The sequence below is a fragment of the Saccoglossus kowalevskii genome, chromosome 21, assembly GCF_978046115.1.
Source record: "Saccoglossus kowalevskii chromosome 21, keSacKowa6.1, whole genome shotgun sequence".
Taxonomy (NCBI): Eukaryota; Metazoa; Hemichordata; class Enteropneusta; family Harrimaniidae; genus Saccoglossus; species Saccoglossus kowalevskii.
In genome coordinates, this window is record NC_140661.1 from 20,363,034 (window position 1) to 20,390,367 (window position 27,334).

Below are 27,334 nucleotides of genomic sequence, written 5' to 3' on the forward strand. Positions count from 1 at the left end.
ACATCGTAGTAACTGAATAGATGTGACATCACTGTAACTGAGTAGATGTGACATCACAGTAGCTGAGTAGATGTGACATCACAGTAGCTGAGTAGATGTGACATCACAGTAGCTGAGTAGATGTGACATCTCAGTAACTGAGTAGATGTGACATCTCAGTAACTGAGTAGATGTGACATCACAGTAGCTGAGTAGATGTGACATCACAGTAGCTGAGTAGATGTGACATCACAGTAGCTGAGTAGATGTGACATCACAGTAGCTGAGTAGATGTGACATCACAGTAACTGAGTAGATGTGACATCACAGTAGCTGTGTAGATGTGACATCACAGTAGCTGAGTAGATGTGACATCACAGTAACTGAGTAGATGTGACATCACAGTAGCTGTGTAGGTGTGACATCACAGTAACTTAGTAGATGTGACATCACAGTAGCTGAGTAGATGTGACATCACAGTAGCTGAGTAGATGTGACATCACAGTAACTGAGTAGATGTGACATCACAGTAGCTGTGTAGGTGTGACATCACAGTAACTTAGTAGATGTGACATCACAGTAGCTGAGTAGATGTGACATCACAGTAGCTGTGTAGATGTGACATCTCAGTAGCTGTGTAGGTGTGACATCACAGTACCTGTGTAGGTGTGACATCACAGTACCTGTGTAGATGTGACATCACAGTAGCTGTGTAGATGTGACATCACTGTAACTGAGTAGTTGTGACATCACAGTAGCTGTGTAGATGTGACATCACAGAAGCTGAGTAGATGTGACATCACAGTAGCTGAGTAAATGTGACATCACAGTAGCTGAGTAGATGTGACATCTCAGTAACTGAGTAGATGTGACATCTCAGTAACTGAGTAGATGTGACATCACAGTAGCTGAGTAGATGTGACATCACAGTAGCTGAGTAGATGTGACATCACAGTAACTGAGTAGATGTGACATCACAGTAGCTGTGTAGATGTGACATCACAGTAGCTGTGTAGATGTGACATCACAGTAACTGAGTAGATGTGACATCACAGTAGCTGAGTAGATATGACATCACATTAGCTGTGTAGATATAACATCACAGTAGCTGTGTAGATGTGACATCTCAGCTGTGTAGATGTGACATCACAGTAGCTGTGTAGATGTGACATCACAGTAGCTGTGTAGATGTGACATCTCAGCTGTGTAGATGTGACATCTCAGCTGTGTAGATGTGACATCACATTAGCTGTGTAGATATGACATCACATTAGCTGTGTAGATATGACATCACATTAGCTGTGTAGATGTGACATCGCAGTAACTGAATAGATGTGACATCACTGTAACTGAGTAGATGTGACATCACAGTAGCTGAGTAGATGTGACATCACAGTAGCTGAGTAGATGTGACATCACAGTAGCTAAGTAGATGTGACATCACAGTAGCTGAGTAGATGTGACATCACAGTAGCTAAGTAGATGTGACATCTCAGTAACTGAGTAGATGTGACATCTCAGCTGTGTAGATGTGACATCACAGTAGCTGTGTAGATGTGACATCACAGTAGCTGTGTAGATGTGACATCTCAGCTGTGTAGATGTAACATCTCAGCTGTGTAGATGTGACATCACAGTAGCTGTGTAGATGTGACATCACATTAGCTGTGTAGATGTGACATCACATTAGCTGTGTAGATATGACATCACATTAGCTGTGTAGATGTGACATCGCAGTAACTGAATAGATGTGACATCACTGTAACTGAGTAGATGTGACATCACAGTAGCTGAGTAGATGTGACATCACAGTAGCTGAGTAGATGTGACATCACAGTAGCTGAGTAGATGTGACATCTCAGTAACTGAGTAGATGTGACATCTCAGTAACTGAGTAGATGTGACATCACAGTAGCTGAGTAGATGTGACATCACAGTAGCTGAGTAGATGTGACATCACAGTAGCTGAGTAGATGTGACATCACAGTAGCTGAGTAGATGTGACATCACAGTAACTGAGTAGATGTGACATCACAGTAGCTGTGTAGATGTGACATCACAGTAGCTGAGTAGATGTGACATCACAGTAACTGAGTAGATGTGACATCACAGTAGCTGTGTAGGTGTGACATCACAGTAACTTAGTAGATGTGACATCACAGTAGCTGAGTAGATGTGACATCACAGTAACTGAGTAGATGTGACATCACAGTAGCTGAGTAGATGTGACATTGCAGTAGCTGTGTAGATGTGACATCACAATAACTGTAGATGTGACATCACAGTAACTGAGGAGATGTGACATCACAGTAGCTGTGTAGATATGACATCACAGTAGCTGTGTAGATGTGACATCAAAGTAGCTGTGTAGATGTGACATCTCAGTAGCTGAGTATATGTGACATCACAGTAACTGAGTAGATGTGACATCACAGTAACTGAGTAGATGTGACATCACAGTAGCTGTGTAGATATGACATCACAGTAGCTGTGTAGATGTGACATCACAGTAACTGAGTAGATGTGACATCACAGTAGCTGTGTAGATATCACTGTAATTGTGCAAATAAAAGGGTTGACTACAGTCTAATTCATAATGTACACATTCCCATCAGTGGTTTAAAATCAGCCAGCTGTCTTGTTACAATCCTCTGTTCATTCGTCCTGTCAGTTTTGGGTTATATGAACTTGAAAATGAATCCTTGTGCATAATAATTGATAATCTGTGTGCATATAATAAATGATTCTCTATAATTCTGCAAGGCTAATACTTTTTATACTTTTCTACTGTTATTTATTAGTCACGGATACCATGCAAATTAAGCATTGATTGCATTGTCACTGTTGAGATTACTATGAGGTTATTGTGAGTATACTGCAATGCAAGACAGCACAGTGAGAGTATAACGGTTGTTGATACAGCCACATGTTGTGTATACTTTGTGGTATCCTCATGACAAATTTGATAATATACATATTTATATATCTTTAATCTAGTAACTATGGAGCTCAGAATTAAGCAAGATGATAGAAATTATTGATGAAAGTGTATGCACCACTATTATAGCGAATACTGTTTGTGTGCGCTTTCTTTGGAGATGCCCTTGTAACAGAGCAAATACAGTTAAATCATTTGTTATGCATGTATATAGTGATGTTTTTTTGTAGAGTGACTGTGGTAGAAGTAATGAAAGTCTTAAGGTTCAAGCCGAATTCAAATGTTGCTCTACTGAGCATGTTACTACACATATATGCAATGCATTATGGGAGATAACTGTTTCTATTATATACAATGGGAAGTTATCACTTTGAAATTTCACTAAATTATGTGACAATTTATTTTCATAATATCATGATTCGTGTCAGTAATATATGACTTTTCATCGCATGTCATCGGGCAAAATTTTGAAAATCTCGCCATGGAAATCAGTCCAAAAATGTCAGTTTTGACCAATTTTCCATGACATTTTGGACACTTGAAAAATTGTTTAGTGACTTCCAATGTGCTTACATTTTTAATATCCTGATGGCATGAAGCCATAGTATTAATAGTATAAAGAACATAACATATACTGTAAAATGACTACCGGGTAATTTTCACTGGGTTTAAATTTCACTGATTTCCCATTTCAGGCATATTCAGTGGGTTTTAAATTCACGGTTTCGTCATTTAGATAATGTGTTCTATGCTAAATTTTACATATTCACTGGGTTTTAATTTAGCGCATTTTCCAGTCAGCGAAATAAGCTAAATTAAAACCCAGTGAATAATTAACCCCTTTACAGTAATCTTTAATTCGGCTTGAACCTTCTGAAGCTATTGTAAGGGATAAAGGATAAAGAAATGTTTAACCATGTATAGATACTGTGTTTGATGATTGTATTATCAGCACTCTTGTCATTGGATACTAAGCTACTGAGTGTGTATGGAATCTACATCACAACCAGACCCTGGTGGACTAATAAAGTTAATTTATTAAGTGCATATCAACCATTTGTAACCTTCCACAATTTAGGATGGACATTTATTTGCAATATTTCAGTGATGTTTAGGCTTATTCAGATTTATTAGTATTCAATTCAAGGCTCTTACTTGTGACCCCTGAATATAAAGACAACGTGACAAGTCTGAATGACTATTATGCTGTTGCAATATTCAACAAACCTTATAAAAGACAAAGTTCAGCCTTTAACAAATTTTGTTTTGGTGAAAACTTTACTCAGGGTCCTAAAGAATCATAGTCCCAGCTACTTTGATATGATGGCTGCTAAATAAGTAAATAAACCAGTTAGTTTTATAAAGCTATCAGTAGACATCCTGCTGTGTTTTCAGCCATCAAAACATTATAAAAAAATTGTGTCTCACACTGTGTGGACCTCTCTTGTTAGGATTCCATCCCCTGTATAACTTAACTTCACTTAAATGTTGTCATAATCTTACTGCATTTTTTAACATATCTAGCTGTGATTCATAATCCAATGACCAGTTGTATTCCCATTTGGTGGTTGCTTGCCGGTATGTTGCAAGAAAACATTAAGTTGATGAATGTTGCAAATCAGTTGCCTGTAGTTGTAGTGAATCCCTGAGTCACAACTACAACTTTTCATGATCATGAAAAAAAAATTGGTAAACTACAAATTCTAAAATATGAATAACACCCAGAATTGAAAATATTCATGTTTAAAAACATGCGAATCACAAATTTTAGAAATAATGATCGAAAGTAATAAACCTTGAACAAAAATAATAAACTGCAAGTGCACATCGATTTGAGAAAAATAAACTTCTTCTTGGTTGTTTCATTCAGCCAGAGCAATTCCTACTTTAGTGTTGAAGGCCACAATGTACGCTAGTATCATTTCATGCAGTTGTTGAGAATACAAAAATCACAATGCAAAGTAGAAATGCATTCACTGGTATAAACTGAAATATTTTTTAAAAGTGAACTTTTTTCAGAAACTTTCTAAAATATAGTGGGACTCTTTATGCCCAGTAATTTGAATCAAGATATAGTTGGAATGTGATAAAATGATGAATAAGTACTTTTTGAAGAAATATCTAGTATATTTACTGCATGTTTGTATAGCAATAGATTGCTTGAATTAAATATTACATAAACATTTATAATTATGTTATGTGCTGTGTATTTCTAGTTTGGGTTAGGGGGTACCATTATTTCTGTTCTAGACCATTATTTCTGTTGGGTTAGGGGGTACCATTATTTCTGTTCTAGACCATTATTTCTGTTGGGTGAGGGGTGGACTATTATTTCTGTTGAGTAGACCATTATTTCTGTTGGGTGAGGGGTGGACTATTATTTCTGTTGAGTAGACCATTATTTCTGTTGGGTGAGAGGTGGACTATTATTTCTGTTGAGTAGACCATTATTTCTGTTGGGTTAGGGGGTACCATTATTTCTGTTCTAGACCATTATTTCTGTTGGGTGAGAGGTGGACTATTATTTCTGTTGAGTAGACCATTATTTCTGTTGGGTGAGAGGTGGACTATTATTTCTGTTGAGTAGACCATTATTTCTGTTGGGTGAGAGGTGGACTATTATTTCTGTTGAGTAGACCATTATTTCTGTTGGGTGAGGGGTGGACTATTATTTCTGTTGAGTAGACCATTATTTCTGTTGGGTGAGAGGTGGACTATTATTTCTGTTGAGTAGACCATTATTTCTGTTGGGTGAGAGGTGGACTATTATTTCTGTTGAGTAGACCATTATTTCTGTTGGGTGAGGGGTGGACTATTATTTCTGTTGAGTAGACCATTATTTCTGTTGGGTGAGAGGTGGACTATTATTTCTGTTGAGTAGACCATTATTTCTGTTGGGTGAGGGGTGGACTATTATTTCTGTTGAGTAGACCATTATTTCTGTTGGGTGAGAGGTGGACTATTATTTCTGTTGAGTAGACCATTATTTCTGTTGGGTGAGGGGTGGACTATTATTTCTGTTGAGTAGACCATTATTTCTGTTGGGTGAGGGGTGGACTATTATTTCTGTTGAGTAGACCATTATTTCTGCTGGATTAGGGGGTGCAATTATTTCTGTTGTGATAAGGTTGGACTTAATTTCTGTTGGGTAGACCATTATTTTTATTGTGATAGGGGTGGACTAATATTTCTGTTGGGTAGACCATTATTTCTGTTGGGTTAGGGGGTGCAATTATTTCTGTTGTGATAGGGGTGGACTAATATTTCTGTTGGGTAGACCATTATTTCTGTTGGGTGAGAGGTGGACTATTATTTCTGTTGAGTAGACCATTATTTCTGTTGGGTGAGAGGTGGACTATTATTTCTGTTGAGTAGACCATTATTTCTGTTGGGTGAGAGGTGGACTATTATTTCTGTTGAGTAGACCATTATTTCTGTTGGGTGAGGGGTGGACTATTATTTCTGTTGAGTAGACCATTATTTCTGTTGGGTGAGAGGTGGACTATTATTTCTGTTGAGTAGACCATTATTTCTGTTGGGTTAGGGGGTACCATTATTTCTGTTCTAGACCATTATTTCTGTTGGGTGAGAGGTGGACTATTATTTCTGTTGAGTAGACCATTATTTCTGTTGGGTGAGAGGTGGACTATTATTTCTGTTGAGTAGACCATTATTTCTGTTGGGTGAGAGGTGGACTATTATTTCTGTTGAGTAGACCATTATTTCTGTTGGGTGAGGGGTGGACTATTATTTCTGTTGAGTAGACCATTATTTCTGTTGGGTGAGAGGTGGACTATTATTTCTGTTGAGTAGACCATTATTTCTGTTGGGTGAGAGGTGGACTATTATTTCTGTTGAGTAGACCATTATTTCTGTTGGGTGAGGGGTGGACTATTATTTCTGTTGAGTAGACCATTATTTCTGTTGGGTGAGAGGTGGACTATTATTTCTGTTGAGTAGACCATTATTTCTGTTGGGTGAGGGGTGGACTATTATTTCTGTTGAGTAGACCATTATTTCTGTTGGGTGAGAGGTGGACTATTATTTCTGTTGAGTAGACCATTATTTCTGTTGGGTGAGGGGTGGACTATTATTTCTGTTGAGTAGACCATTATTTCTGTTGGGTGAGGGGTGGACTATTATTTCTGTTGAGTAGACCATTATTTCTGTTGGATTAGGGGGTACAATTATTTCTGTTGTGATAAGGTTGGACTTAATTTCTGTTGGGTAGACCATTATTTTTATTGTGATAGGGGTGGACTAATATTTCTGTTGGGTAGACCATTATTTCTGTTGGGTTAGGGGGTGCAATTATTTCTGTTGTGATAGGGGTGGACTAATATTTCTGTTGGGTAGACCATTATTTCTGTTGGGTTAGGGGGTGCAATTATTTCTGTTGTGATAGGGGTGGACTATTATTTCTGTTGAGTAGACCATTATTTCTGTTTGGTTAGGGGGTACCATTATTTCTGTTGTGATAGGGTTGGACTATTAATTTCTGTTGAGTAGACCATTATTGTTGTTGTGATAGGGGTGGACTATTATTTCTATTGAGTAGACCATTATTTCTGTTGGGTTAGGGGAACCATTATTTCTGTTGTGATAGGGGTGGACTATTATTTCTGTTGAGTAGACCATTATTTATGTTGGGTTAGGGGGTACCATTATTTCTGTTGTGATAGGGGTGGACTATTATTTCTGTTGTAGACCATTATTTCTGTTGGGTTAGTGGGTACCATTATTTCTGTTGTGATAGGAGTGGACTATTATTTCTGTTGTAGACCATTATTTCTGTTGGGTTAGGGGGTACCATTATTTCTGTTCTAGACCATTATTTCTGTTGGGTGAGGGGTGGACTATTATTTCTGTTGAGTAAACCAATATTTCTGTTGGGTTAGGGGGTACCATTATTTCTGTTGTAGACCATTATTTCTGTTGGGTTAGGGGGTACCATTATTTTTGTTGTGATAGGGGTGGACTATTATTTCTGTTGAGTAGACCATTATTTCTGTTGGGTTAGGGGGTACCATTATTTCTGTTGTGATAGGGGTGGACTATTATTTCTGTTGTAGACCATTATTTCTGTTGGGTTAGTGGGTACCATTATTTCTGTTGTGATAGGAGTGGACTATTATTTCTGTTGTAGACCATTATTTCTGTTGGGTTAGGGGGTACCATTATTTCTGTTCTAGACCATTATTTCTGTTGGGTGAGGGGTGGACTATTATTTCTGTTGAGTAAACCAATATTTCTGTTGGGTTAGGGGGTACCATTATTTCTGTTGTAGACCATTATTTCTGTTGGGTTAGGGGGTACCATTATTTTTGTTGTGATAGGGGTGGACTATTATTTCTGTTGAGTAGACCATTATTTCTGTTGGGTTAGGGGGTGCCATTATTTCTGTTGTGAATAGGGGTGGACTATTATTTCTGTTGAGTAGACCAATATTTCTGTTGGGTTAGGGGGTACCATTATTTCTGTTGTAGACCATTATTTCTGTTGGGTTAGAGGGTACCATTATTTTTGTTGTGATAGGGGTGGAGTATTATTTCTGTTGAGTAGACCATTATTTCTGTTGGGTTAGGGGGTGCAATTATTTCTGTTGGGTTAGGGGGTGCCATTATTTCTGTTGTGATAGGGGTGGACTATTATTTCTGTTGAGTAGACCATTAGTTCTGTTGGGTTAGGGGGTACCATTATTTCTGTTCTAGACCATTATTTCTGTTGGGTGAGGGGTGGACTATTATTTCTGTTGAGTAGACCATTATTTCTGTTGTGTTAGGGGTACATTTATTTCTGTTGTAGACCATTATTTCTGTTGGGTTAGGGGGTACCATTATTTTTGTTGTGATAGGGGTGGACTATTATTTCTGTTGGGTAGACCATTATTTCTGTTGGGTTAGGGGGTGCAATTATTTCTGTTGTGTTAGGGGATGCCATTATTTCTGTTGTGATAGGGGTGGACTATTATTTCTGTTGCGTAGACCATTATTTCTGTTTGGTTAGGGGGTACCATTATTTCTGTTGTAGACCAATATTTCTGTTGGGTTAGGGGTACTATTATTTCTGTTGTGATGGGGGTAGACTATTATTTCTGTTGTAGACCATTATTTCTGTTGGGTTAGGTTACCATTATTTCTGTTTGGTTAGGGGGTACCATTATTTCTGTTGTAGACCAATATTTCTGTTGGGTTAGGGGGTACTATTATTTCTGTTGAGTTGACCATATTTTCTGTTGGATTATGGGTTTGGAACAGCTGTTTCATGTTTGTATGTTCCTATGTGTGTCTGTAATTAGCTTAGACAAATGGGGTCATAACACCAATCGATCCACGCTGAAACTAAAATGCACAGAACTATGGGTGTTCTGGGTGATACCAGTAGGATATTCAGTCTCTCAAATTCCAGCTGTAGTCACAAGTTAGAATATAATGAAATCCATATTTTTTTTAGTTCATTCATTCAGTGTGTACCATTAATTTAGGTGTTGGAGATCTATGTTGCCTCTGTTCAGAAGTTCTCCATCCATTCAGCGACAATGTTTGGTTGAGAACAAATTATACTTGTTTTGTGTTGCTGAGGCACATGTCTTGCAGATAGAAAATGACGGCAAAGACATCCCAGCTACCTTTTCAATGCTAACGATACCACATTGCTCTTCTGGAAGTGAACACAGCCTGAAGAATGATGACTTGCCCCCTGATTGCCATGCATGTTTTCATGACTGAGCATTTGTTCCCATTGCAATGCACGCAATGTTTGGGATTCTGACACCTGGAAGAATAACAGCGATCATTGTAGCAGGCTAGATTGTCAGCAGATGACAATCTCACTCGCGGCATGCTTGTAATGCTAGGCTTTGGACAGTACAATTCACTACGTTAAATTACCCACCATAAACTCTGACAAAATGACTATTTTTAACTGTAGGCATTAATCTGCAATTCAAGCGATGACAGAGAGAGAAATCTAGGTCAGGGGAAGCCCCATGACCTCAAGATTTTCCCTTACGTCATGAACCATGTGATAGAGGCAATGAGGCGCAGCCAACTTGTCGTCTTAATCACTCTGTTTCTCCGCCTCAAGTGGGTGGTGCGATAAAAACAGTGTGATCAGTCATCCAGATTTTTTTCTTGTCAGGGTTTTTGGTCTGACTAGCTGTCACCTGCATGACAGCCGACACAATGGCTGGTAGGATAAGTCTTTCTTATTATTTACCCCTGTGTTGCCCTTTTGTGTGCATTGCCTTACAAGAAAGCAAAAACTCGGGTGATGCAAATTTGGCCACGTACATTGGATTTCTTTGTGTCAGCTTTTAACTGTAATTCGTTCCTCTCATGCATGTCTTGTTCATTTTTTACAAATGTGTTTTAGAAATGAATAGCCAGAAGGGTAACACACCAGATGCTCTTCACCTTCTTTTTTGTAGCCCCAAAGATCAGGGCGATCGTATGGTAGCTGCCACCAGGAATTACCGGCTTATAATCCAACATAGCATGTGGGATGCTTTCCGAGGGTGCATGCAAATTACCGAAACTGGCCGTGTCGCTCCAGTTTGAAGCAGTTGCATGTACAGTAATGGAAGCGTGAATGAGTGGAGTGTAGCATGAGTGGAAAGTCCTCCCACTACTGGTGCCTCGTGTACTGCGGCGACAACTGAGAGGCCTGACAGTGGAAGTCCCAAGATTTTCTCCTCTGCTGATCGGAGGGCTTCCTCACAGTCTGCTTCTGCAGGCGACGGTTTGCCCGATCATACGAGCAACGACGAGGCTGTGCCCCTGGAGGTTTTTACTCCAATGGGGCTCGTTACAGGTTCCTCTGTGGCATTGGTTGAGAACCTGCTGGGACAAATTGCGCCCCTTGCAGATTGAATAGACCAAATGCAGATGGAGAAGGTTGCCTCCACTACAGTTGCCCCTTGTTTTTGACAAGCTGGAAGAAGCACACCAGCAAGCAATTTTCTCATGCAGGATACTTCCTCCTGGGACCCCCCAACCCAGCCTGTCCTTCCCATTTTTTGGAGGCAGGAGGGGAACAAGCTGGTGGCACCGGGTCTCCGCTGAGACCTAGTCCACAGGTAGCGGGGGGTGGGGGGGGGTATTCAGGCCCCCTATTTTGGAGGGTACCAAGCAGAGCAGGACATGGAGTTGTACATTGGCATTGTACCCCTGCACTTTGCCAGCCAGGGATAGTCTGTTGGACCAATTGAGAGGGGATTAATTTTTTTCCTGAGTCCTGCCTCCACTATGGGTCACTCCTCCTTTGTAGACACTCCCAGAGGGGACCTGCCCAGCCATCACAGCAGGTGCAACCTCGGGAGGCCCCTCAGAGTCTGTTCTTTGCAATGAATCTGTGAGCCATGCCATGGGGTGATGGAGGGTACATCGATCCTAGTAACCCAATGTTCAACCCTCCACCCTCAATCCTGAAGCAGTCACTTTCATTAGGGCTGTCACTTCCGGGATCCAGATGGCAGGATCCAAAGCAATATCGACTGCATGGCTCTCCTGGTCTGGCCGAGTGCTGGACGTAAGAGGAACGCACAGACGGTGTTAATGAGCGGACTGTGGTCCCCTGCGGATTAGAGGACTTAGGTTAACTCCTTAGGTTGGGGCAATTTTAAGAGTGGCGACGCCCCCCCCCCCATAGAAAGAAGGGACCAGGTGGTGGTCCCCCTCTTCCTCAGGGGTGCCTACCTAGCTCGCAGGAGAAGCAAGTTTGATGCTTCCACTTTCGATGAGGGGGATGAATATATCGACTGCTACAGACTTTGCAGAGTATCATCTCAGCGAAGGAAAGATCACACCTGATGTAAAACCGCCAAACCCACACATCTCTGTCGCACTGATTGCGCCGGTGTATTCCAAAGGCAGCTCCTAACCGATCCCTGGACTCTTCAGGTGGTGATACACGCTTACAAGATCTCACTGCAATCTCCCTCCTGTCATCGGCCCCCGTTCAGTATGCTACCAGGGGAGCCCTGCAAAGCAGTAGCAATCCAACGGGAGGTAGACAGTTTGCTTACAACGACGCTACACACAGGATACAGGACCCAGTGTTAAGTCTGGACTTCTACTCGCAAGTGTTGTTAGTTCCAAAAACTACAAGTGGCTGCGTCCCGTTCTGGACTTAAGCAGACCCTAGTACTCTCTGTGCTTTGTTTCCAATGGTTAGCCTCGCTAGATTTGAGCGATGCTTACCCACACATACTGATACATCCAGTGAGCCAGCCAGCCAACTCCTCCGATTCGCACAGTCGGGGCAAGTAGTCGAGTAGAGTGTCCTTGCTTTTGCATGGCTCCATATGTTTTCACCAGAGTATGGAAACAGGTGGTGCTACTACTGCGCCGGGCGTCAGTACACATCAACCCAGTACCTAGACAGCTGGTTGCTACACAACCCAAACAAGGGGTAGTTAGTCAAACAGTAAGGCTAACACAGGATTTACAACATCAGTTGGGCTTCCGAGTAAATCGAGCAAAGTCCCATTCTCGGGCAACACAACAGTTGGTCTTCCTGGGCATGGAGTTTGACACAGAGAAATTCGATCGATGCAAGCTTGTTGCCTAAGTGACCTACCCAAATGCCTAGTCAGTGTTCCCTCTGTGTCCCTCCAAGAACTGATGCGGTTCATCGGAATGATGACCTCGGTTTGCAGGGTAGTTCTCCCAGGCAGCATTACACAGCTGTTTGGTACAGTGCACTTTGTTGCAACACCGGGCTCATTTACGGGAACTGGTCGGCAATTGCCAACCCCAGGCAGGGGCTTCCATTGGATCCACTCGCCACGGCTAACATATGCCTCTCTCACATGTTAGGGAGTGCACCTTTCTATCTTTTCTACCCATAGTTCAAGACCACAGAGTCTTGTTTCGCACGGACAACACAGCGGTGGTCTCCTATAGCAACAAGAAGGGGGGCCCAGATCCCCCATTGTTGTCAGTTCTAGCAGAGAAAATTCTTCTTTGGTACCTGGAATACAATGTGGAGCTAGCTGCACACCACCTTCCAGGGCCGGGACACAGTCAAGTGGATGCTCTCTCGTGGTGGCTCTGTCTCAAGAATGTGGAGTGGCAGATACCCCAGGAGATGATCCACAACCGATCATCATCCCCGACTGGCAACATTTGCTACAAGAGCCGTACTAAGGAGTTGAGGCATGGCAGTAAGAACATGTTCATGTGTTATGGCCAGGGTACGCAAGACAGACCAGCCTCCCCGACTTTTATTGCAGGTGGATGTGATCAGGTTAGAGGTTTTTAACCGTTTGGCATCTTCGACACAGAGTTCACAGAGACACCAAGTATGAGCGCATGAGTTCTGTGCGATTGCTAACTCATTAGCTCTTGCGTCAGGTGCCCATCTAAACATGTGTTTAGGGCAGGCTTCTGGAGAACGCAAAATGTCTTTACCACTTCTACCTAAGAGATACCTAATCCATTGAGAAAGGTCTTTTTAGGGAGAGTCACGTGGGTCAGGCTTTGGTTACTGACCCAGCCCGGTCAACCTCAGGGATCCCTGCACATAAACAATAGAACAGTCTTGGCAGCACGTTGTTGCAGAAAGATCTCTCCCGTCAGTGCTTCTTGGAACTCTCCAGGTCTCGCTTTCGATCTATGCCCTCATGCAGAACTGTTTTGTTCTTTTCTTTTGAAAACTAGTTACCTAAGAATTTGGGTCTAGTGTACTTGGGCATACTGAACCCCTTCACCGTTCAGCATTTTGCTTCGTCCTGGGGAAGGCACTGGCAAGGTAGGACACCGTTTCTAAACTAGTCTCAACTAGGTGGTCATAGGTAGAAGGTATTATTCCAGACTGGGACACCCTTTTTATCGTTTTTGGTTCGCACGGAAACCCGCCACCTATCAGTGTCTGACTCTGCCAGTTCAAAATAATCATTTTGACTGACTGGAGTCTATGGTAGGTAATTGAACCTAGTAAATTTAGGCAGAGGGTTTTCAACCCACCTATTCAAATAGTTCATGCCCACTATGGACTCCGGGTCCCCCGAATGACCACCCTACTTTTTCCGTAGCGTTGGCTTAGTACTCATGCGGAGAAAGATGGCTGTACCTCATTGCCTCAGTCATAAGGTTCGTGACGTAAGGACAAATCTAGATGTCATGGGGCTTCCCCTGACCTGAATTTCAGATTAATGCCTACAGTTCAAAATAGTTATTTTGACTGAGTCTATGAAAACCGTCTGCCTAATTTTACTTCTGATTCATCACCATTTAAAAGACATTATACTTCATCCGATTATAACACTGATTACTCTGATTCTAATAGACGGCCATATCATATGTGCAACAAATCGGCTATGAAAATGAATCTACTCCATTGTGCAGGAACCCCGTTACCTCCGAAAGGAGATCGCCTAAGGTGTTTCGTTCTTGTCGTAGATCATGGAAATTCGAATCTGGTGGTGAGGTTAGTTGAGTGATTTCTTTTGCTAGGCTGCAAAGGATGTCAGTGTAATTTATGAAGAATCATAGTGCTTTATCTAATTTGGTTTCGAGCCATTGGAAGAGAAACTCGTTTTTCGAAGCATTTGAAGCATCGACCGTTCAAATGTAATGTTCGTTCTTGCCTCTTCTAGAATTTCGAAATCGTAATATTTGAAATCATGTTAAAAAAAACGATAAATGATAGTTTGCTGAGTACTGCTATTTCAATAGTGAGGGGAAAATGAATTGAATATTCTTGATGGTTGGCTGAGTAAAGATTGAACTATAACATTTTGCGATTTTCGGTCGGTTTTCAAGTCGTTGCGAAATAAACCTTCAAAAATAAACTGTAGGTTGATGCATTGCGTTTGAGTGGTACACTGAATTACCGATGATATAGAAACGATCAGAGTGGCGGAATGGTGTCAGGTCAAAGAAACCGTTAGCGCATATGTGAAGATACTATATAACCACACAAGACGTCACTGTTTCACGGGTCATTAAAAGTGACTAGAAGAAGCGCTAATCAAAATTAACGGGTATAAAGTTCAATCTCTTCATATAGATCAAAGGATGTATCATAGGGCCATAACGCTACTGTAATGAGTAAAACAATGTAGCATTTCTATGGTCGATGTGGATTGCCATACACTCTGGGGGGGGGGGTGCCTTGTCTTTTCAGAGAAGTGAATTGGTGATGGACAGGAACCACACCGCCTGGGACAGATTCATGTTGACCGAATCAAGTTGACCCAGTGTTTATCCCCCATATAGTAAATTTCGAGTATAATCATAGCATTATTTTGGCAGGAGTTCTGGCATTATGGAACCTGATTCTTTGGAAACCTTGTTTTCATTGTCAAACCAAAAAAAACGACAGGATTGAATGTATGTCCATACGTGTTTTATTTCATTTATCGTTACGTTACCCTGAAAACTCATTTTGTGTGATTATTTATGTTATTCTGTGAAACGATCAGGTAAATATATAGCATTTAATATTTTAACTCATCATACCGTAGTTCGCCATTTTTGAAAAAAGAAAAACGCCCAGATGTCGATCAACCACAATTTGCATGCTTTGCATACTTCAAATTTTATCGGATTCAATCCATCCTTTTATGATCGCAGTTTTACCAGGTGACTCATACTTCTAAATTTCCAACATATAACTTATACCCTCTTCATATAACTATCGGTTTTTAAAATTATTCTCTCTCTTTTTTTCTAGTACAAAAGATGAGCGATTCTGATTAGAGTGATGGAATAAAACGAGTACAGACTGCTTAACTCATTGGAATGAAGTAAGAAATATAAAAAATCAACAAACTATTCATATATAGAATGAATTATTTTTTATTTATCACTGTTTATTATTATTGACTTTTATCTTTTCTATGTTTTTAATCGAATCGTTTATGTACTAGTGTTTTTCGTGGCGTTAAAAATAAATTTAACCACGCCATACATTTACACGTTATGTACGTATTTTTGAGGTGTTAACAACGAAATATTTAATCACGCTAAATATTTACACACTACGCAACTATTTTCCATTTTGTTTTTTTCGTGGCGTTAAATAAAAATACTCAACTACCCCATAAACGTATACTTCATGTAAATATTTAATTGCATTGTGACGTCATCATTTATGCTCTTTTATGCACAATCCCCCATTGGGACGTCATCCAACCCAGTATGAAGTCATTCCATCCAAATATGAACAGCGCCCTCATGGTCGTACCTGTAGTGGAACGTAAACTACTAACCCAATGTTCCTTCCCAGAGTTCCTTGCAGTTAGATCACCGAAAGTATCTCTGCCACCACACACCGCCATTTTATGGTGTAACACCACATGACTTTTACTACTTGTATCATTTGCGTATTTTTGTTTATTATATGGCTCTCGTGTTGATTTATTCCTACTGGAACACAAGTTTTAAAATATTTCATCCATAGCTGATGAAGATTTTTCCGTAAATACACTGTAAAGGGTGAAATAGTTATAATTTACAAAAGAAAATAATTCCATAACGACCATTAAGGTGTTACTCAGTTCATCAAACTGACCGTCCTGTTGATTGCCAGACGAAGAAATATAAAGAAATAAAAGCACTTAGGGGTATTGACGGCTAAATCGTCCTACTGTCGCACCGTTTGTGTCACAGAAAGTTTCTCAGTTTGAAAACAGCCAGAATTTACTAACAACGCTTACGCTTTCGCCGGGTTCGAAAATCGAACACCTGCATGGCAATGTTTTGCCGGGCGTCTTTGGAAGTAGTACCACTCAATCTCCTTCCCACAGGTCTTTAGTGCGCTTTAGTACCTCTGCCACAGACAACCTTCAATTTTGTGGTCAATCACCTCACTACGCACGACCACTTTTCCGCAGTTGTTTCATTTGAAACCTAACTACAAAAAGTTGAAAAAACATATGTGTCATCCGAACCATTTATTAATGTCAGACTTCAGTAAAAACGAAAATGCCACATCGCCAGATTCACACCAGATTTATATTCTCAGTATAAATTAAGAGAAGTTAGTTAGAGCATGGCTTTTTCAGCTGATCTTGATTGACTATGCCGCGCAAAACAAAAATAAAATTGAATAAATTGTTGCAAATTGTTGCCATGTTAGAAGCTGGTTATAAAATCACACTCTCCGCGCTCGTGACTTCAAAACCATGTATAAAGAGCGTGTCAGTTTGTGACCTAAACATAGAGCTCTGCTTGGGATATTGCAGGAACCCCTGAAGTTATTCCAACCGAGTTACTCAAGTTATACCACACCAGATTCAGCCTGGCTACATTTGGTTTTGGCTCAAAGTTTTCTTCACGGTGCTAAGTGATCGAATCATGATTAATTATGCACAGTATGCAGTCATCGCATAATATATGAAGAGATATTTTATTATTTTAAGTCTTGGTAAAAATACTATTTTTAACTTTTTCCTGACAAGTACCATATCAGCTCAATTGCTTTGATACTTGGTATGTACTTGGTACCTTGAGCATCATATTTGTTCATTTCATGATGTTATCATAATTTCTCTAGTTTTAGCTAATATATTTGTTATTTGACTTCTATTTGAAAACCTCTACTCCGATTGATTTGGTACATGATATATGTGTAATTTGGATAGATTTCTATAAATGTAATTCCTTTTGTGACATTAGGAGAACACTTTACGAAATCACTGACATATTCTTGATGAATCAACTACTTGGGTACTATTAAATTCATCCTCATCAGTGCTCAGATAAACATATGTGTTGGGACACTTATAATAGAATGTAAACAAAGTTAATTTGTTTCTCTACTATGCACCTCTTTATTAACACTTAGCTCCTTTTGCAACATGGGGGAAATACTAATTGGATTTTATTACCCCCCCCCACGTTCTTAGATGGATAAATACTCATTTACCATACGCATATCCACTGAATGTTTGTTTATTCATTTTGGAGTATTGTTTTTGTGAGCAGTTTGTCGTAACAATGTACAAAAAAACCCTGCATCCCTGTTGTTTTATCTATAATTTTTTTTATTGTATGTAGTTAATTTGTCAACAGCTACATCGTTACAAACGTATGTATTTTTAATAATCTAAATAGACCGGCAATAGAAAAAATGGTCGTCAAGCAATCTCTTAGGCAAACAATGTTACATCACATACATCTAAATCCAAGCTTTAAGATGATGTATATGTTCTTATATGATAATGATTAGTATTTTTTAGAGAAATGGCAAAATTGCAGATCAATTTTAAATTATCTTGTTATTTAGAGTATTCCTGTTTTTAGGATAATCTTAACAATTTCAGTATTTCATGCCACGAATAGTTTTTATATTCGAGCAGATACATTGTGAATCTAGGTTAAATAATTAGGACATTTATGAGCATTTTATATAAGGATGCCTATTTTATTCTACGAAGACAAGTTTTACCATTTTGCTTATAATGTATGACTCGATTCATCGTAGTTTTGAAAGTGCATAAAACAATTGTATTTTGGAGCTTATACCATTGGAAATTAATAGCTTATAAATATGGACATTGTTATTTAATTAACATTGGCACCAAAACACATTGCCTGATGTTTTAATTCTCCATTCAACAATATAATGTATGTATCACAAAATGAAAATAATATGTATAATACGATTCTCCCAAAGAAGTATTCGTCTTGGGCAGATTGTGTCTCTTATCAATTCATTTAGATCAATTTCAAATGGTTAAAGATGTGATAATACATAAGGTAGTAGAGGTGGACAGGGGTCAATACATAAAGCGCCCACATAAGTATGGAAATCGCATGTTTTTGCCGTATTAGGTTGTACAGCGAAGTGTTTACCATGAGCATGTATATTAATTATGCGATGATCGCTATAAAACTACAAATACAATATGTTCGACACTGTGTTATTTAAGCCAATATTCTATGTTCGAACACATTTACTCTGACATAAAATAGAATAACTAACATTATCCACTTTTCACAAAATAACATATAATCGTGAAATTAATATGTTTTGTAAATTGCTGACATACTATAATATAAATGTACAAAAGAACACAATATCGCTAGATGACAGTGTTATATCCTGAATAGTAAATATGCGAGTTAACATACGAGTACTTAGAAAATACACCAGTTAAAACAATTATCGTAAACATAGTCACCACAGTTATACTAAACTGCAGTTTAACACTGAATGTAGATGCTTCAAGTAATGTAGGTCACATGTCTTTATTCGCCACATGTATATACCGACTATCTTTATACCTATGCAACTCTATGGCACCTTCATCTTGATGCATATTATCCTAAACGTAGAATAAGAAATGAATTACAACATATGTATAGAAATATTACATGTTCAATGTTACTCGATGGAAGGTATTATGTTGTCAGAGGAAAAATAAATATGGTAAATATTGTTCGCTTCCTTTTCAACTAGATTGATATTCATGGTGACGTTACTGTAAAACAGATGGGTCGGTGTATCTTTATCAAATGTGTTTTATTATTAGTTTCTAACGATCGCCCACTGAATGGTGCATGAATTGTAGCTATAACAATAACACGTTACTTACTTCTGTATGTCTGGTTATTGGTAGGCAACAGAATGAGGGACAACATCCACTGTACTTGGTGTACAGCGGAGATAGAAGACGCGGGTCCACATCTTTTGGCCGTGTATATCCTGCAATATATTTAATACGAAATCTAAGTGTCGTGTACAGAATACAGGTATGTAATTCCCAGTGTCGGAGCGACTGTATCGTCAATTCCAAGCAATACGCAAAACACGCGTTGGCATGCTTAATCATGTGTGGAAACCACGAATTGTTTGGGAATATGTTAAAGATATTAAATAAATTGTCACACCAATATTATCACCTGTCAAAAAGCTCACAAGAAGTCCAACAATCAGCACTGTTGAGGTTTCCAATAATCCATACCAGAGATAGGATATTTTCATAAAATCTTTAAATCCATATGATCTGCGTAGATATAACGCGACATTAAATATCCGATTCACCAGTGATTCGTTGTCGCCATTCGCTGTTCAATGTATGATGCTTAATCATTTACAGATTCCCTAACACTAATCAGTACATTTTGGTATACCAGGAATATTTAATAATAATAATAATCACAACGTAACAATCAAACTTACTCAGTCTGTGGTGTTGATGGTAATGTACTCAAATTTTCATAGATGGTGACAGTTTCCACCAGTTCTGTTATGTACGCCAGAGTTGTATTCGTCACAGTGGCATTGGGCTCGATACAACCAGCAATTGACATCGGCAGAGGTGGAGGACGATATTTATAGAATAAGTTGCCAACGAAAATCATTGCACTGACACCTAATCCTGACATTAATCCAATGAAAGCACCCTGGTGGGGGATAACAAATACATGACACTTGAATTGTTCATAATAATTTAATTGTATAACACAATTGTGAACATTTGATTCGTATACAGAATTAAAAAACTTACCTTAGAATTGGCACATGGAAAAAACAGTCCAAGCGTGAATACACCAAGAACAGGCGCAAGTAATAATCCAGATAACCCGACTGATAAAGTTATCAATGTCCCAAATTGTGAAACCAGAAAGACAAACACAATAGCCAAAACGCCGTACACAGCAGCTGTAAGTGTAATTTAGATGTGCATGTAGTTAATACGCAGAGAAATAATACACAATAATATATAAAAAAAAACTTTTTACCTGTCTAAATGTGTTGAATTTATTTTGAAATAAATAAACTGAAGATATAGTGATTTCAGAACTGTGTGTTCATGAATGAAAAGTTTTGTGGCCTCAGAATTCTCTGGGTAGTTTGTCTAATTTACCAAATTCGACAATGAGAAATTATTGTAAGGAACGTGTATATTTTTCGAATATATATGCACATACCTAGAATCTTCAGAATAACTGTCGCTTTTCTATCAGAAAGTTTTGTTACACGAGATGACATTTTCATTAAGTCTTCGAAAGTCACAGCTGCCAGCGAATTGAGCCCAGATGAGAGTGTGCTGTTTATTAAGACAAATGAAGAAATTGTCACGTTTCAGTCTTATTTATTAGCAGATCCTTACAGACTTCACACAGTGACACATACACGAAGAACATGTTTAATACAGTATAATAAATCAATCATTCATTTTTCACCCATTATAAGCCAGTACATTGAACGGTTTGAGGTTAATGCATAATGACTAACCTCAATGTCCCACTAAATGTTGCAGCTATAAAGAGTCCAGCTATTCCAGGAACATGTTTAAAGTGCTCAACCACAAAATACGGCATCAACTGCAACAGAAGATTTAGTGAAGCATATAATTTGATATTTATGACAGAGTGTATATCTATCTCTATGTGTCTCTGGCTGTTCAGCATCGAAGACGACAAAAACTGTCTCTAAATTTGTTTAATTATTAATTTTTGATGCTGATCATGTTACAAAATGACCTGCATTCCAAACCCGATCAGAACCAGATCTCTAAAGTTTTTGTAAAGTTGAAGACTTGTAAAAACAGAATATTTGTATGGTTATTGATATACTGCTACCATGAACTCACCTGGTCAGGACTTGATATTTTACCTTCCGCCAATGGCGAACAAGTGGCATACACTGCATAAATAATTATAGCAGAGAATGCGAGAATAATAACAATAAGTTCCGAAAAGAATAGATGGAGATACATCGCTCTGAGAAAAACAACAACACTTGTTATATACACTTCGACTTGTGCACGATATTTGCTATGTTATTCTCCATACAACCAGTCATAAAACCTGGATGCAAATGCTGGTGTGTTAATATGAAAAGTTTGAAACCTTGTAAATCAATATAAGCTCATGTTTTGAAGGTATGCATAAATAAAATATACATTTGCTGTACTGAAGACAAAATATTGGTGATAAAATCATAAATAAGCTATAATATATAAATGATTCAGTTTGAATGTGTTCTACAGATTTTCAATAACAAAACTTACTTTATTCCATCTCTTGCACTTTTACAGCTATTGAATCTCTGTGCTGCCTGCTGACTAACACCAGTTAATGGCATCATATTCAGAGTAAATCCAATTGTAAGCGACCATACCGTATTTCTGATCGTAGGATCGACGTCAATTCTGTGACAAATTTGTATAAATATCAACAAGTAGTATCTACTTTTTATGGCTTCTATTACGTAAAACCAAAACCCATCCCCACCCTAGACGATTTTACAATCTCCAGTATCATACTTAAACCTACTTACATTAAAAATTCTACCCGCCCACCTTCTTCTGCTATTCGCCAAGCATTCTGGATTCCTCCCAATATGATTGTTCCTTTAATGATGACAGCTAACAATCCGGCATATACGATAATAGATTGAAGCACATCGGTCCATACCACAGCTTTCATACCTCCCTGCACAGAGGGACACAGATATTAAAACAATATTGATACATTTCTGTATTATATATCTCATTTAAGTTTTGAGGACAATTTTAATTCTCTAGTCTGATGGAATGTTGTATCGCGATGATGCTTAGATACATTTCATATTTAGAACTATTAATATGGGTTTTCCAATCCGACTCACGAGAAAATTCGTGAACTATATGTATAGTACCATTCAACTTTCCATATTACAATAATATTTCGTGTAATAACGCTTTTGATAAAAATACTATAATTATATGTTACGTGCCTTACATTATATAGTACAGACTTTTAATGATCACGTTAACTATACAACGTTTATACTTACTATAGCTGTGTAGAAAGTACATACAATTCCAACAGTGAGAGTTGAGCTGAATAAATTCAAACCAGATACAGCGCTCAGCGCAAGAGACGGAGCATATATAACAATTCCAAGGTACAACACCTAATGATTAATAAGAAAAAATCATTCTCATTTATTCATACAATATGTCTGTGTTGAATGCAAACAGATTTTATGAGATTATCTTTATCATATCTACTCACAAGATTACACCTTTTGTTGTATTCCACAGTATATTAAATGGACTTTTTCAACAACAAAAAATGTTATAAAACATGTATTGATAAATGACATTAACATGTACAATCATATTATATAATGTTAGCAAAATAATTTTATCATGACTGTCACACGCAACGTAATATTACCGTAATTGGTATAGTACAGGTGTGATGGTTCAAATACCAAAATGGCAACAGTAACAGAAAGACTTCCCTGGCGGCGATGATAAAATACGAATACGGAGCCAACAGATGAGGTTTCAACTGGTACTGGTATTATTATACTCTGCAAACATCAAGTACAATAACGCGGTAAAACTCCACTACTCCAATAACTAGATACTTAAACTCCAATACAATTCAACGAGATCTCCGATCTGAACTCAGTGCTGAACAACTCCCCTATATATACCCACACTGTCTATAAATAGACCATATCATCAGAATACATAATGAGTCTGGAACTTACTACAAATTTCTAGAATGTTCCATTACCTTCTATTGCCTCCTACAGTGTTCTATTACCTATTCAACCGTTTTCTAAAAAATATAGAATATTCCACCCAGACACAGTACGGTTCTAGAACATTCTCAGTGACACGGAAGAGGTAAATAAATAAGTCGTATGCGACAATGACACTTATCAATGCAGTTGTCACAATAGTTGTAACACTGCATCATTTCTTGCATTTGTATTGGTGTCTTGTAAACCCATGTCTGTCTTACCTTGTATATAATGTATATCAATGTACAGATTATTCGTGTTGGTTTAGAGAAACGTAATTCCAAGTACTGAAAAAGGAAATGAATAGAGAATTATTCGATTTCTATGTTTGATTCGGTTGTGTTTATTGATGTAGCATATGCTATGTGCATGTTTTTACGGATTTCACAGTTAAGCATGTATTTAATATAGTACGCAATGTATTTTAATTAAACAGAACAATTGTTCCGCTACATTGTTCTGCGACAAAAGTGGTTTATATATGTTTATAAAATTAATTTCCTGCAGTATAAGTGGTATATTCGTATGGTGATACATACCAACCAAAATACCAATACTCAGTGCATAGTTTATACAGAGTAAACGAATATTCAGCGTTAATTCCTGATCATAAACTGCAGACAGGTACAAGAATGAATACATTAAGAGAATAATTTAACGATATTTATGTTTTGGAATTGTATTATATTCATTGCGTATAATATTAGTCTCGTATGTATTAAAATACATGTACAGATGTGTTATTGTCACGATATCAGTTTATTTTAGTATACATTACTCTGTCGTTATATTGAAGACAGCTTGATTTATGAAATGAGGTGTAAATAGGCACATAGTACAAATGAGACCACTATTATAGATGACCATATGTATATTATGTTATTATTAGTGTCAGCAAAAAAGATCGGCCACTCGAACCAAAAGTGTTAAATTTATGAATACGTAAAGCTAGAATTAACATTTTTGCATGGTAATTGTGATTAAAATATTGTACCTTCAACATATTTTACAGTTAGCACTGATTAGGCACATGGCAAAATACGTGTCTGGAATCGGGACCTGAGTCGCTACTAGCATACTATTATTGTACTAATACCAATAATTAATATAAGACATTCATAGACTACAGTATATACAGTGTATCACTTTCTGTTCCTATATGTACGAATGAACATGTTTATTCACTGTGTATTCAACAGTACGTGGTGCATGTATTAGAATGTATAAGAGTTAATTAATTATATGTATATTAACAAATTAAGATAGAGATGCAGTTTATTTTGCAAATTTCGCTTTTTTTAATTTTTTTATGGCATTGTATGAACATCTATATTCTGTAAAAATTTGAAATTAAAATCATTAGTGGAACTCCGTTAAATCCAATGTCGATGTAAATCAGCATATATTGTTACTTAATTATAAAATATGCAAATTAGCAATTATCTCAGCTTCTTTTTAGTGCACATCCCAGAACTTTTAAATAAAATAGCTCCTAGACGCTTTGACCTTTTCTTTTGAAATTTTCACAAATGATTGACAATGTGTTTATCTTCAAAAAACCGTCGGAGCATTGTTTTTGGTTGAACAGTGTTACAACAATCGTACAGACAATTAGCATGGGTGTTAATGTATTTAAATTAGTTAAATTTTAGCTGCTGCCCAGCAAAATTGACAACTAGTAGACAGTTTTCAAGACGGCACTTTCTTCATAGTAAACAGATGTACCTGTAAACCAATTTTGACAGGAAACAGAGACATGGTTTAGAAGCTATTCTTTTTTAAAATTACTTTTGACCAAAAAAACACACATTTCTGTCCATATTTCAAACTACAGTGTCCACATACAGTGTTAAATATACTTATTTTTCTTTAAATTCATACAATAAGCTTTCCGAAAATATATAGTTTTGTGAACAATGGAGGTCATCTTGGTTGCCTAATTAACTAATTAAAATATTCGTCAGATAAACTGCATCTCTACTTTAACTGACTATAAAAAGCTTTGCAAGCGGAGCGATAGTTCGTTTTGACGAAGGTCATCCCTTTTCACAATGATATATAATTTAAAGCACCACAGACGTTATATGATATTTTACTTTCATACAGGGTTATAATGTCATGTGTTTAATTTATGAAAACTGGTGTTGTGAATAATTATTTAATATTATCAACACAAAGATGGCACTGTTTCATACACTAACTTACACTAACCTATATGAACACAACATAACATTTTGTCACCGTTTACAACTCATCATTCATATTGTATTGTTCCAAAACGTTTATCAAAGGTTGTATCCGATATGAAGTTATCTATATTTGGGCCGAAATTATACAAGCAATTATAGAAAAATTTGGCAGGAAAACAATATACCACCCGAAGGGGGCATTTAAATGTATTGTCATAGATCAAAAGGCATAGCATTTTACCTCGTATATACTAGTTATTCCCAAGTTATAAAACACTGGCAGATAAAGGTGTGCAGAACAAGGTATCATTATCAGAAAAGCTACAAATATCCACACAAACATTGTAGTATACATATATATTTCAGCGACGGTACCCAGTAAAGCGATTGCCGACGTAGTGCTTGCCATGATAGAAACACCAACAGGAATAAAATTCATTTTTCGGTCAGCAACTAGGTACGTCTGAGTAGTCCGTTGTTTATTCCCCGTACATCCGTGGTAAATGCCTATAGCAACCGATACCAACAACATAAGACCAAGAATGACGTAATCCACGATAGCCAACTGTCTCAGACATTATTGAAAGCTCTAGAGAAATAATAAAATGTAACTCATTTAGACGTTATATGAACGGATCCACATACCCGGTAGTTGTACATGTATACCAGCTATTCACCTCTAACCTCTGATCTAACCTCATTGCTCTCAGTGCTAATACTTTTTAACAAACTAAACTTCCCAATTAGGGCATCTTGGTGTATATTAATGTGTAGGGCGTTGGTTGACGGCACGGGATATGTTTCATTTCTGCATAAATTATAAAACATTACACTCGTCATAAATTGCGCTGCATTCCTGTAAATAAACAGTGTATTCAGCCCTCGTAAATGACATTACCTTACTGTTTACACATGATTAGAATATTCCGCTCCATTCTACTAAAGTTGTTTAGTGGAGCTTTATTCGTCTTCGTGTGCATTTTTCAGGTTCAGTGACGTTCCTCAAGTCTCAAAGCTAGAAGAAGAGTGACCTGAACTTTAACTTACTCATGGGCTTAAGTGTGGTAAACGACGTGAAAGTTGTACTGCCTTGCGTATTGTATCTCTACTTTTCCGACTGAATCGTTGAGAGTGTTTTAAATGGAGACCAACAATAACACTACTGATCCAATGCGGAACTCAGTTCCATTTGCTATGTAAAAATAAGAACAACGTTCTGCCAGTACGATGCTGGTCGAGGAATAAATGAGAGAATAACAGGGGGTTTACCTTTGAAAGATACTCAATCAGCACTCATAGATCGGATTCAATTGTCGCCTCAGTTGCAGATCGTATAAGTTTAGGTACCTGTCCTTAATAAATAAATAAATGTACAGAACAATGGAGTCAAGGACATTGGGGTGTGACAGGGTCGGACGATTAGACATGTGACAATCAGTTCGTTGCTAATATATACGTGGTGTATTATATGAGCGCGAGGTTGACAAATTCTACCACCCAAGTACTACCACCCCAGTAAAAAAATAGCATCAACCCCGTTTTCAAGTAATCGTAGTCCATGGGGCAAAGGTTTGGCGAGTCCATGTCGTAGAGTCGCTATTATAGCACTTTGTCACTCTGCACGCTCGTAATAGTTACATTTATCGTAAACAAATGTTTAATATAATATACATTTGACAGAATCCCAATACATTTATAACTAAGTTACATTAATTAGATGTGAACTTGGCAGAGGAGTTTTTTTTGA

The 27,334-nt window shown here is 38.0% G+C and overlaps 1 protein-coding gene across 1 annotated transcript; it reads right to left on the reverse strand.

Annotated features, from left to right (window-relative positions):
• Nucleotides 1–18,772: 18,772 nt before the first annotated feature.
• On the reverse strand, nt 18,773–26,913 carry LOC102803462 (sodium-coupled monocarboxylate transporter 2-like). Its single transcript, XM_085495482.1, has 14 exons — nt 26,857–26,913; nt 25,829–26,176; nt 23,620–23,685; nt 22,655–22,774; nt 22,157–22,311; nt 21,888–22,028; nt 21,468–21,597; nt 21,110–21,198; nt 20,803–20,921; nt 20,379–20,533; nt 20,051–20,274; nt 19,771–19,874; nt 19,464–19,573; nt 18,773–19,193 (listed from the first exon to the last, which is right to left on the reverse strand). The coding sequence occupies exons 2-14, from the start codon at nt 26,117–26,119 to the stop codon at nt 19,107–19,109; spliced, it is 1,791 nt and encodes a 596-aa protein (XP_085351608.1). The 5' UTR covers nt 26,120–26,176; nt 26,857–26,913; the 3' UTR covers nt 18,773–19,106.
• Between the last annotated feature and the right edge of the window lie 421 nt (nt 26,914–27,334).

Coding starts and splice junctions, on each gene's coding strand:
- LOC102803462 (XM_085495482.1), bottom strand. CDS start 26,119: ATGTTGTTGGTATCGGTTGCTATAGGCATTTACCACGGATGTACGGGG. Junction 19,875..20,050: donor CCATCAACACCACAGACTGA/GTAAGTTTGATT, acceptor ATATCTACGCAG/ATCATATGGATTTAAAGATT. Junction 19,194..19,463: donor CAATAACCAGACATACAGAA/GTAAGTAACGTG, acceptor TTCTACGTTTAG/GATAATATGCATCAAGATGA.